Source organism: Garra rufa, chromosome 4 (genome assembly GCF_049309525.1).
Source record: "Garra rufa chromosome 4, GarRuf1.0, whole genome shotgun sequence".
In the NCBI taxonomy this organism is placed as follows: domain Eukaryota; kingdom Metazoa; phylum Chordata; class Actinopteri; order Cypriniformes; family Cyprinidae; genus Garra; species Garra rufa.
This window is the reverse complement of record NC_133364.1, coordinates 21,637,344-21,650,791: the sequence shown is the minus strand read 5'-3', so window position 1 is coordinate 21,650,791 and position 13,448 is coordinate 21,637,344. Positions and strand designations below refer to the sequence as shown.

The 13,448-nt window shown below is 38.0% G+C and overlaps 1 protein-coding gene across 1 annotated transcript; it reads left to right on the top strand.

Annotated features, from left to right (window-relative positions):
• Nucleotides 1-521: 521 nt before the first annotated feature.
• sinup (siaz-interacting nuclear protein) lies at nucleotides 522-2,739 on the top strand (the record flags this gene model as incomplete). The annotated part of the gene is made up of 3 exons (XM_073837778.1): nucleotides 522-657; nucleotides 1,943-2,172; nucleotides 2,444-2,739. Coding segments are annotated over 3 exons (459 nt in total), but the record flags the coding sequence as incomplete, so codon positions are not given.
• Between the last annotated feature and the right edge of the window lie 10,709 nt (nucleotides 2,740-13,448).

Below are 13,448 nucleotides of genomic sequence, written 5' to 3'. Positions count from 1 at the left end.
TCATGGCTCAACATAACGCTGAACTAACGGACGCGGCACAGAGTTATTCAGGTTAGACTGTTAATAATTTAAACAACATTATAGTATAAAATACTGTTGTCGTAGTAAAGCGTTTTACTAGTAACGTTATTTAACAGATATTCTGCATTTTAAGCACACATTTTAGACAAAGGTTCATTTTTAAGCTGTTGAGATGGTCTCAAGCACTTCTGACCTAAGTTACTAACGTTAATTATGTTACTACCAAGTATTCAGTGCGAGTTAAACTTTCTATATTTTTAGTTGCTTTCGTGTTACTGTATGTCAAGCAAGTTATCTCGACGCTATCTTTAAAACATACCGTAATGTTGACGTTTTTCAACCGTGAAGTGTCTAAATCTCTGCCGTTTCAGTCTGTTTTGTGCGCGTGACGCGGTCTCCATAGCAACTCTTTCAGAGGGGATCAAGCGCGCGCACGCGGAGCAGCAACGTTGAGAGCTTTTGGCGTTTCTTTCGCTTAACGTTTCTGACATCTTAACCATTTTTCCGCAGGTACAGAACCGGAGAAGAGCTACAAAAGTGTGTTTAAAAGTAGACAGCCGTTAGCGTTCTCGCCTAACCGCCAGTACGCTTTGGCCGTCGTCGCCCCTCTGCAAAAACAGGACAGCTGTGAAACTGGTAAGAACCACAACATTTGCTTTTCCGTACTGTGTGACTGACAGATAAGTGTGCAGGTTTAAAAATAACAATTATAATAGTCATTACATTTATCCCGTTTTATTATGAAGTGAAAACTAAGTTTATGCGCTTGAAATGGCTCAGAATGATTGTACGTAACGTTACTACTATTGGTATTGCTTCAGTGTGTGTGTAGTATGCATATATTTTTTTTCTGCATAAAATGCCAGAATAGCCGCATCCTTTTTCAAAATGTCCAGTTTTGAGCTGACTACAGAATACCATACACTTTAAAAAATAAAGGTTCTTTATTGGCATCAGTGGTTCCATAAAGAACCTTGAACATCTATGGAACCTTTCAAATGCAGGAAAGGTTCTTTAGATTTTTAAAGTGTTCTTCAAAAAGATTCTTTAAGGAACCGTTCATTAAAAGTTCTTTGGGGAGCCAAAATGGTTCTTCTATGGCATCACTGCAAAAACACCCTTTTGGAACCTTTATTTTTAAGAGTGTATTCCACAAAGCTATACACTTAAAGTTCCCCTGAAATCAAAATTAAAGTTTTTTTTGGCTTTTAGTATGAATATATTAGCCTTAAGATTATCTATAAGCTAGTGTGCTTCAAAACAATGACAAAATTCGCTTTTACAAGATATGGGCATTCAAAACTTACTGTCTCGTCACTTCCGCCAATATGAATAAACGATTTTGATGATATCACCGTGCACTTCAGTTTCTCATCAAACGTTCAGTCCAATCAAATGCTCTCTAGAGTCTGTAGCTTCCCGCCCCCTACACAGAGACGCAATAAGACAGAGCAGATCATATGCGCTCACATGTGCGATCGGCATGTCTCAGCATGATTATGATCACTATTTTGTTTTCATATTGAATCTATGGGGTAATTTATTAGACTGCTGTCATAAGCTTACAAATGCGGCTTTACCGAGCTCAACGGCTCTGGCCCGAGCAGATATTAATGGAACGCTATTGGCTCTTCAAAATAAGTGGGCGGGGCTTAGCGATATGTTTTTTTTTTTTTTTTTCAGTTAAAAGTACGTCACCACATAGAATAACGCTGCGTGGTTCAAGGCACTTCAGTGGACCTTTAAGAGGATTATATATATATAGCTATTGCTTTATATAGTAGAGATAGTATGCAGTACAGTATTTTGTAAGCTAGTGTTCACTGCAGTTTTAGCACTGGCCTGGTGCCTCAAGAGTGTAAGTGGACATCAACTGCATTATTTGTGATGGCCTGATCTAATGAAATTATGACTTTTCCAGTCTTGGCAGATGACGGATCTTCAGGAGCAGCTTTACCTGCTCATGCAGATAACCAAAGAGAAATCCAATATGATTTTTTTACGTTGAGACGTCCACGTTATGACGCATACGATAATTGGCTTTCGTCAACCCCTTTCGAGCCATTCTCTTTTGATGAGCGGGATGCTGCACGGAAAGTTCAGCGTGAGAGGAGACTACAAATGATGCGCCAGGAGCAAGAACTGCAGTGGGTGAGAACGCTGTCCTCCGAAGGTGCTGGAAACTAGAGGTTCTCAACTCTGGCCCTCAAAATCTACTTTCCAGCAGTGTTTGGCTCCAGCCTTGATCAAACTCTCCTGCCTGTAACTTTCTAGCAATCCTGAAGATCTCGATTAGCTTGTTCACGTGTGTCGATTAGGGTTGGAACTAAGCTCTGCAGGAAAGTGGACCTTGAGGGCCAGAGTTGAGAACCCCTGCTGTAAACGATCAAATGTAAAATGCCTGTTTTGACTTATTTTTCAGGTTTCAACATTTAAAGCGCATCCAATAAGAAGATACAAACCAATTGCTCAACTCTGCAGACAGTCCAAGAACCATTCACAACAGTCGGACTAACGTCTAACGTTTTAAGTTTTGTCTTGTCACTTTTAAATGTTTTAATAAATAAATGTATTATCTGTACTGAAACGGGCTGTACTTTTCCAATCTGTTAGTCAAATGGGTGAAATGGTGGTTTAACTACAGAAACGTTAGAATCCGTATTTGATTCTTTTGCACATTCTGCACTCAGGTACAGGTTATTCCTACTATACAGTGTATTTTAGTGTCCCCATTATGTGTCTTTCCAGCTAATGAATAAATTGTAACGTTATATAATTGTTTGTAATGTTCCTTTAGCTCATAAGTTTTAAGTGCCTGAACTAAACCATTATTCCCTGATATAAGCTTGTTACAGACAGTACAGCATAACCGTAATCCACACATTGTCTACTCATTACTAGTGAAAAGGTTTCACCTTTATACCATAAAAAGAAAGTTAATTTCAACTTTGAAGACTGATTCTCCTGTCCATGCCAGTCTCTATATGGGCCGTTCTAGTAATTGTGCAGTTAATTTGCGTATTGTATTTTGGATTATTTTTCCTCTTTCTGAATTTGACACTACCGAAACATGGTAATGTATAACTTAAGAAGGGTTGTATTGATCTATTCAGATTTTGTTTGCATCTACCGTGTATATATTTTAATAAAATTAAGTAAATTATCATTTTAACAATATTTCAAATGTGATTTAAGACATTTCTATTAAGAATCCAATCTTTGTAAAGGGCATAAAGTTAATCAGGCTGTTTCTTGTTTCGATGTTAATCAGCACATGGTTAGCTAGCACAGTTCTGAACAGTTGTACACGCATAAAAACTAAATTGTATAGAGAGAAAAAAAAAACTGTCTCACAACAAAAACTTAATGTTTCAGTAGTGACCTTTTTAGATACTTTTAAGCCTAAGATGCTAGTCAGCACATGGTAAGCTAGCACAGTTGTACACAGATAAAAACTAAATGTTATGGGGTAACACCCAAAAAAAAAGGTGTGTCAGACTTTTGAACACATTTACCTTAAAATTATAGGACCTATATACTCTCCATGTAGCTATGAGAGGTGACACTGGAATATTTCCTGATCATAAATATAGGGGTGTAGTTAAAATCAGTCTCGGCCAAAAGACTAAAACCAACCCTTTTCCTGGAGATCTACCTACCTGCAGACTTTAGTTACCGCCCTGCTTTAACAAAGCTGTCTGTAATTATCAAGCGCTACCTAAGAGATTAATTAGCTTGTTCAGTTGTGTTTGATTAGTTTTGGAGCTGAACTTTATTGGATGGTAGATCTCCAAGAACAGGCTTGGGCACTCCTGGACTAAAACATACACTGTTTCGGTAGTGACTTGAAAATACGGGGCACATTTTTTTCAAGTTTCATGGTTTACAAAGAAAATATAAAATGCATATTGTTTTCACTTCTACTTCTAAAAAATCTAAAATCATTTTTTTCAATATAGTTTTGAAAGTTGAAATTTAGAGGTTGGGGATCGGGATAGCCACCTCTTAATTGAAAGTACCCACAAAATTATGATTTTATATATATTAAGCTTACTAATATTTGAAACATTATGTGTTTCAATAGATAAATGTGTTTTTTGATTGTGGGACAGCAGTTCGCACCAATTCTGTAGAATGGCCCACATCACTTTCTGGTTTCTCCTCAACCTCTCCAGAAGAGGGCGATGGATCCCCATTTTTGTTCCCAGATGCCTTTTGTTCATTGCTATGCTTCAGAAGAGGCCATTCTCTCTTTAAAAACCCAAGACATTATGTAATCACAAGCCTGTCTAAAGAGCTTATTACTGCAGGTTTATCTGTCAAGATTAATTTAACTGTAGACGTAGATAGTATTTCTCATGCTCCAGGGCTAATATATCACATGAATGAAATGCTTTGGGAATTTGTGGACCATAATGAGTGAACAAGTTCTCTCCATCTCCATCTCAGCAACAAGCCACTAGGGAGACTAGACACAAAAGGTTGGATGAGAATTTAGAATCATAAAGATGAATGCGAAGAACAAACTCTCCGTAGAGGGAGAAAAGCTTAGTGTGAGTGGGTGGATGTATAGGGTATTTGCTCCATGCTGGACATTGCGTCTGTGGCGGAAGATGGAAGTAATTACCAGTGTCTGTCTGCCAGAGACCATAGACCGGAACCCTTTGGAGAGAACGAAAAAAGCAGCAACCCTAAATTGACACAGATATACAGAGAGAAAGGCCTCAAACCACAGTACTTCTATTCCACAGAGCAGAAGCTCCCCTCCCAGCCACAGTCATCTAAAGCAGTCACTTCCTGTAGGATTTTTCCTTCTAGCTTAAGAATATGAAAATACTGCATCAAACAGACATCTGTAAAATCTATACAGAATCCGCAGAGACAAACATATTGCCCTGGGAGTCACCTCACATGTGGTGGCAGCTCTGGTTTATAATTTACAACGGTGCAAACGTTTACAAATGCCACCCATCTAAATATCCATATATTCCACACCATTGCTGTAAGATTCTGTCTTCCAATTACGCACGTGAATCTCTCGAGACTTTTAGAAATTACCACCAGTAATTCTTGAAACACACAATTCTGCTTTTAAGGTTTTGAGCTGTTCTGGTGATGAACCGAATGAAAAGACTTTCATGAAAGCTTTGTGAAACTTGAAGAATACTCTATGATTATCCTTAAACCAAAATTATAACTTTGGAGAAACTTGGAGCCCGGAGGGACATTCTGTACAATCTGAAAGCTGACACCCGGTAAACACAGGAGACATGTAGAGACATTGTCCGCTAATATATGACTATAAAAACCTTGTAAAACATTATAGAAAAACAGCCAGAAGGAAAAGCAGTGCAAGAGCAAAAAGTCTGCAATGTCTTATCTTTCATCAAGTATTACACAAGGGGCTGAATGGTCCTTTTGTTTGGGGTTTCTGGTACCACACTGGGGAGAACAACCACTGTGTTTGGGAATATGATGTCTAAAGTGTAACCAAAGGACAGAACAGGACAGAGCTAACCAACATAGCCACATTAAAACTGCCTGTTTTCATCCCAAATAAGGATACAAGCTCAAGATGCTGTTTTTAAAGCCCAATTAAGCCTGAAAATAAACCTATTCCTAGTAAAAAATAAGTCATTAATGTCTCAGTGTTAAACAGGCTGGAGAGCTATGATGTACAACTTTTCCTGATATCTTTTCCAGCTTAATCAACCAGCCCGCTGAAGCCGTGTTGGGTCACTACGCTGAGATTTGGAGACGGCCAGCGTGCTTTGTCAGGTGAAATCATTTGTGCAGATGTTTGCACAAGTCTTTCTGTCCACTCACAATCTCCAACTCTGACCCAAAGGTCAGACATCTGTGGGAGAGGAGCTGTGGGAAAAGGTTCAGAGAGTGGAGTCTCCCCCTCTTACCCAAGAATTGGAGAAACAGTCATTCAAGGAGAGCAGAAAAAGCAGAGGGTGCACCATCTGGTTTGCTGGCTGAAGTCCTGTAGGTGCACAAGCCCTGTCAAAAAGAAAAAGCCAATCCTTGCATGGAGATGCAGAGGAGGCTCTAGAGAATGCAGTGTTACGAGATTAACATCTGCAATGCTGTATAAATCATATTCGGTTCAGATTTTCAGATTAGTTCTGCCAAACAGACATCTGAGATAGACGTTTGTCTGTCATATCAATTAATGTAAAAATTACATCTATCCGTAATATATGATATACACACACACACACACACATTAGTCAGCCCTCTTGATTTTTTATAACCACTCCTGGCTCATTTCCTCTTCTCCGTCTCCTGAAGAGCCACCTGCAGACACAGAACACAGGAAAACATTGGGAACAAGCCAAACCGCACTGCCCCGTTTCACATTATTCCCACACTCTCTCAGATACGGTCAGTGCTACATGGTCAAACTGAACAATATGCAAACAGATTTTTGGTGTATGTTTGAACATCATTGTTTGATTGATATTTCACAGCTTTACAGACCTGAAAAAGTCTTTGTGTGGATAACAAGCGCTAAATCAGGATTACAACAGTCGTTTTTCATTTTCGTTGCTGAGGAGTGAGTCTAGTGAAATTACTGTTGTCTGCAAAAGAAAAATTTGAAATACTGTATCAACCACATGGAGTCCAGTGACTAGAATGACAGCAGCAACCATGGTTCTCTTCAGAAGGTCTCCTGTACTAGCGAGGTTGCACCCTGGTTTATCTTCAGTGGGAAACCAACCAAGAGCTGGAATGTGATAGTGGATTGTTTAAAGGGTTCAACCAAAATGAAAATTGTGTCATTAATTACTCACTGTCATGTCATAAATTCTGATATTTTTGATGAAATCCGATAGCTTTCTGACCCTGCATCGACAGCAACGCACTACCAACGCCCAGAAAGGCAAGAACATTGTTAAAATAGTCTATGTTCAGCCCCAAATTTATTTCTAATGACCTAATAATTTCTAATGTAATTAAGTAATAAATGATATTTAATATGAAACATAGTGCAGTAAAAAGTACAATATTATGCTTTGGAATGTTGTGAGGTAAAGTTTTCTAAAGAAAAACACTCTGATAAAGTACAAACACTTGAAAAGTACTTTTACAGCAGAGTAAAAATACTTCACTGCTGTCCGCCTCTGTTTTTATTCTATGGTTTAGACAGCAAAAATGAGCAGAACAGCATATTCAGTAGTACATTAACTGTGCAATCCATGCTGTTGTTTTAATCCAAGTATCGCCAATATGCCCGTGCATCCGGGTAACTGACCAAACCGTGACGTAAGTGCAAACCCTCTGTAAGTAAAAGTGAATTTTTGAGTGCTACACCCATGCATCTTGTGCCTAAGTTGTGTGGAACAACAGGAAAATATGACTTTGGAATTCTGTTGTCAAAGAGACAAACTTGATACCTCCCAGAACAAACAAGGATAAACTTTGACTCTTTCTTCCACGAATCTAGTTGAGAAATTTGCATGTTTAGCACTTATATTTGCAGAAATCTCTAAATAACCAGCCGATAAACTGCTACGAATATGTTTCTTGATAAGATGTTGCAACTCCAGAAGCATTGCATTGGGAAACGAGCCAGAGATGACACAAGAGACGCAAGGGAAAGAAATAAATGAGACTCAGACAAGAAGCCGTCCTGCAGGAATTGGCACTAATGTGAGAGAAGAGGGAAGGAGGAAGTCACAGTGGGAGGAGATGGATATAAGGACAACAAGGCCGTTTATCTCTGGTTTGACTACGATAAGCGGACACTGCCCTGCTTTGCTCTTTTGGCATGTTTTGACTTTGTTTTGTAAGGGTAAACTGAGTTATATTATGACTACCATTTTCATGTTGCTGTTTTCGTAACCATTGTTAGGATACATATGTTGACACATAGTAGGTTGTTAATGTAGTGTAGTTTTAATATAGCCAAGGCCCGCCCATGAGGCCATATGACTGACAGGTAATGTTTAGGGGCTCTTGAACTTATTTTAACTACCTGATCTCATGACAAAAACATACCTGTGGGAACCTTTTCACAAGACACGAAATACATACCAGTAAGTACATATCAGTGCAGTTTACAACAGAAATGAACACTATAGAGGTGGTAAAACAGCAAGCACTTTTAATCATTTTCAAACACAGTTATGATTACAGCTCCATATGTTTTGCTTTGCGAACATAACTAGCTTGTTCGGTATCGCTAGCCAGCAGGAAATTGGACTTAGGATGCGGAATCCTCGGGTACAAATTCTGTGAAAAACATGACTCACGATGAAAGAGCTGAAAGATGAGAGATCAAAAAAAACGAGCTAAATAGACATGTTTGCGATTGCATTTTTACATCACATTTGTTTTTGTTCATAGTATTGGGTAGGTCTTTTGTACCGCGAACTTTTAATATTTCACATACTTTTGAAAATCATTGTCACAGTTGCAAACATGATGGCTTTCTTTATTCGCTAATCTCTCTGGAAAACTTGCATAATTCTACCAATCTGATGACTACGTCGAAACTCCTGAGGTGTTTCTAATTTTGTGTGGGCGTGATGTCTAAAGCTTAGACATCACATCATTTAGTGTTGACTTATTCATCTTCTGCAATCTTTTAATGCATTTTAAACATGTACATGTGTGGCCTATTATATATGTTTTTTAAAAAAGAAAAGCTGACCTCATGCTCTGGTAGAGTTCAAAATATGGGTTATGCAACTGTTTTGTTTGACAGTCTTTGATAAGGTTTCAGCAGCTGGGCTTTCAAGGGATATGAGGATCTAACTGGTTTTGATCTCACAAAGGCTTCTCAGTTTTTAAATAAACTTCATCACTTGTTGCCTCTCTCCCTAAATTTTTAGCTGTTCACAACTTCTGGAATCATTCATTAATCTTGGAACATCAATGTTCTGTTTATAAACCTTACAGTTGAAAATCGTCAATATTCCTAGCGAAATAATTGCTTGCAGAGATAACTGGGCTGGAGGAATGTTTACTATCAAGTTAAACTCATGAAATATTGATAGGCATAAAAATAAACAGATAGACGGATAGCTGTAATACAGAAAATTACAGTATAAAGCAATGGGTCGTCTATTTAGGGTCAAACAGTGTAGGTCAAAATGAAACCAGATGCTGTGGGAGGTTCTTAATCATAAAACACTGCCAGATAAATTAATTCTGGAAAAGCTTGGGAATTTAGACTCTCACATTCCATTTTTTTTTTTAATTAAAAATAATTGCATTGAGTTTGTAAAACGTGTAAAAGCTTTTTGTCAAGGGGCAAGGGTTAGTTTTTAAGAGCTGTTCACAGCCGTGTTACAATTGCTCACGGTTGAATTCGTTTGACATATTTGTGCCAATATCTAGCTTTTAAATGGAAAAACCACAGAGCCTTCAAAAGATAGGGCAAAAGAAACTATTAAACCATTTTTATAGATTTGCTATGAGGAGAAGTGTGGTTTAAAGCTTTGCAGAACTGTGGCAAGGGCAAGGAAAGAATATGCAAAAATTATGTGGCCATTTTTCCCAGTACATTATCTAAAACGCTCTGCTTTTAAATATTCAGAACTGTGATAAAGAACTAAAAACTGTGTAGATACACTATTACATTAGATAGGAAAATATCAAACCAAGTGTTTCTGCAAACAAATCCAGCCAAACAATTTCTTGGCACTAACTTAATTTTCCCTAGTCATTTTTGCCATGAGGTTTATCCAATTGGTTTCAAGCTGAGTTGTGGACACACAGATGTAGCAGAGTAACCATCACATGTATCTCGCTTTTCATTAATCAAATGTTATGTCATTGGGTTATCTAATGTATTGACATTCATAAATGCCTAAATGCTCCTTTTAGTAACTCTCTGGCAGTCCCCCATATCTTCCACTTAAATACTTAGACTGGCAAACTCCAACAGAGCTTTGATGTTTATGCAGTCAGCTGCTCTGCAAAAAGAAGTCAGATGTTTCAGTTTTACTCATCCAGCTGAATCCTGTATCTCCCCATTAGCATGGTGGCAAAGGAATATAATCATTCCTCCCACCCTCTCTAACTTCATTTATCTCTCATATCTTGCAATCTCAGCCTTCTGGGTTTCCCAGAAATTATTCTGAGATTTATGGATGGGTACAGCTGAACACTGAAAGCGACAGGTGCTCCAAGTTAAAACATTACCAAGGCAAATAGCCTGAGTCATGAAGCGTTCCCACATTGATCAGCAATGAGATCATCTAACAAGTTCATGCAATAGTACCACTTTTCTCTTGCAGCTCTCCCACATGCATAAAATTAAAAGCAGATTCATAACTGCTAATATTTAGCATACAATTTCAGTCGAGTAATATAATTCTTTAAAAATAAAACTTTAACTCTGTATTGGATCAGTAAATACATCACAACAGGAGTTCAAATACACAAAAATGCTAAAAACCAAAGAATCTGTGGGACCTGAAGTTCTTTTTCTGAAGAACAGCAGGCAGTTTAACTGTTCAGGACAAACAAGGGACTTATGAACAACTATCACTAAACCAAAAAAAAAAAAAAAAAAACACACACACAGCTGTGGATCATTCAGGTAACAACACAGTATTTAGAATTAAGTGCATGTAAACTTTTGAACAGGGTCATTTTTTATAAATTTAACTATTATTTTCTCTTGTGGACTGTATGTAAACGTCTTTAATGTGAAAAATCTTAATCAGGTTAGTATTAAAAAAATAAATAACATGCATTTTGGTCAAATAAATACCATTTTGCAGATTCTGCAAGGTGTGTGTAAACTTTTGACTTCATACCTAAATATACACAGTACACACATATATTATGTAAAAAAAAAATGGACACGATTAATTGCGATTAATCGATCTAATCAGAACAAAACACTTTGCACATTCTCGCATGACACTTTAATAACAAAACATTTTCTACGTAAACGTTACGTAAACAATGAGGAATCTATATGTACATTCTAAGACATCTTCAAACACATCCTGACTGTCACTGGTCCTTGTCTGGAAGTACAAGTGCTTTCCAGTAACAGTGGATCTTTTCAAGTCTATAAAGTTTAGAGTGCTGCTTTACTGTCTGTGTTATGGGTGAGTCATTCAATTATATTTTAATACAGATGGGGAAACCACAACACTGGCGCCACATCACAGCTATAACAGTCTCACTGGCTAAAACGTACACACAGACATGCTCCACCACCGTAAAGCTGCTCTACAGATGTTCGTGAGTAACCTCTGCCTCTTCCCCTGCATACATACATCACAACACAAGTATGTGTTCTATCAGGAGGGAAGGCACAGAAAAGAGAGCATAAACAAAATCAGCATGTCAAGTCTATCAACAAACAAGTCTGGTCTCCTGTGCACCCCATACACAGAGAAGGGTTCCAACCAAGACATGACACTATTCTCGAGCATGTCCATGTGCGTACTGTATTTGCATGCATCTACAGTACCTTCTTTGTAGACAGCAGATGTCTTTACTGGTTGTCTCTCTACACTGTCAGACATGACTCTTGTGTGAACCTAAATGAGTGTGCCAGGGCTGTTGGGCTCTTGTTTGAGCTCTTATTCTCTGCCCCCTCATCTGTACCCCCTGAAACTAGACAAATGGATGGCGACAGGGAGGCCCTGCCAGATGTGAGCCATTTAGAGCATAAGTGGGTCCACTTGCTTTTCCACAGAGGAACCTTGAAATGATTCAAATTCCTTTAGAAATGATAAACACGGTCTGAAAATAGAAATAACACAGGAAATAACATTTAGATAGCAGGCACCTAGATCTGTTTCTTTTTCTAAGGTGTTGTAATGCACGCTGCAGGTGATAAAATTGAAACACGGTCGCTATCAGTGCTACTTTCATTATGAAGGAGGGAATTATGGATAATGTACTCACCCCCTTGTCATCCAAGATGTTTATGTCTTTCTTTCTTCAGTCGTAAAGAAATTATGTTTTTTGAGGAAAACATTTCAGCATTTTTCTCCATATAATGGACTTCTATGGTGCCCCTGAGTTTGAACTTCCAAAATGCAGTTTAAATGCAGCTTCAAAGGGCTCTAAATGATCCCACCCGAGGAATAAGGGTCTTATCTAGCGAAACGATCTGTTATTTTTTTAAAAACATTTACAATTTATATACTTTTTAATCTCTACACAGAGTACACACAGAGCTAGACAAGACGAACGTTTGAGGTTAAAAAGTTAAACAGTTTTTTTGAAAATAACCGATCGTAATGTTTTAACTTGGAGCACCTGCCGCTTTCAGTGTTCAGCTGTACCCATCTATAAATCTCAGAATAATTTCTGGGAAACCCAGAAGGCTGAGATTGCAAGATATGAGAGATAAATGAAGTAAGAAAGGGTGGGGGTATATATGATTACTATAAAAAATACATTCACAAAGCAGTCTGGAGTGAAATGATTTGTGCAAACAAACTTATTTAGGTAGATTTTGATCCATTGCATCCTCAGTGGTTTAGATTTGGGGAGAAAATGAAGGGATTGCATACAAAACACTGTTAATGTTACAGCTGTTTGTCTTTCATAAGGATTTATTCTTTGCAAAGAAGGTCAGACAGTCATACAGAAACACAGGTTGCTGCAGAGTGTGACAGAGAAAGAGAGGGCTTTCTCAGTTTTATATCTCTTCCCTAGCCTCCAAGGTTACATCTTTAAGCAACTGGTGTTTTTCCGTCCCACAGGAAACACAGAAAAACTCCTTTTATGGCACCCAAGACACCCTATAGAAGACCCCCCAACCCCCCCCCCCCCCCCCCCCCCAGAGGCTTTTGGGGACCAAAAGTTAATTTACTCTTACGACAGTTCTATATAAAGAAACCATGTGCTATTCAAAAGAAACACACATAAAGGGTAAAAACAAATTTTTCTTCTACAGTGTGGATTTTTTATTTTTGTAGGGTCATTGTGTTCAAACACTGCCAACACCCATTTATGTCCAAACACCATGTAAAAGTGGATTTTGCATAATAGGTGGCCTTTAACATGCAGAGACAACTACAAATAAGCTAAAATGCCTGAAAAGAACACTGAAGCTCTGCAAGGTTTGAATGGTTCAACCAGTGTGATTTTAGAGTGGGACTTCAGTCCCTTGCGAAAGTATTCATACCCCTTAATTTTTTGACATTTTGTCTTATGTTAAATAACTTTTTTCCACATCAATCCACACTCCATACACCATAATGGCAAAGCAAAAAAAAATAAAAAAAATTTTAACATCTTTGCAAATTTAATAAAAAATAAAAAACTGAAATGATTCCATTGCATAAGTATTCATACACTTATCTTTTTATGATTTGGAAAGGCACACAACTCTTAATAAAAGGTCTAACAGATGAAAATGCATATCAGAGCAAAAACCAAGCCATGAGGTAAAAAAACCTGGCTGTAGAGCTCAGAGAGAGGATCGCATCAAGCCA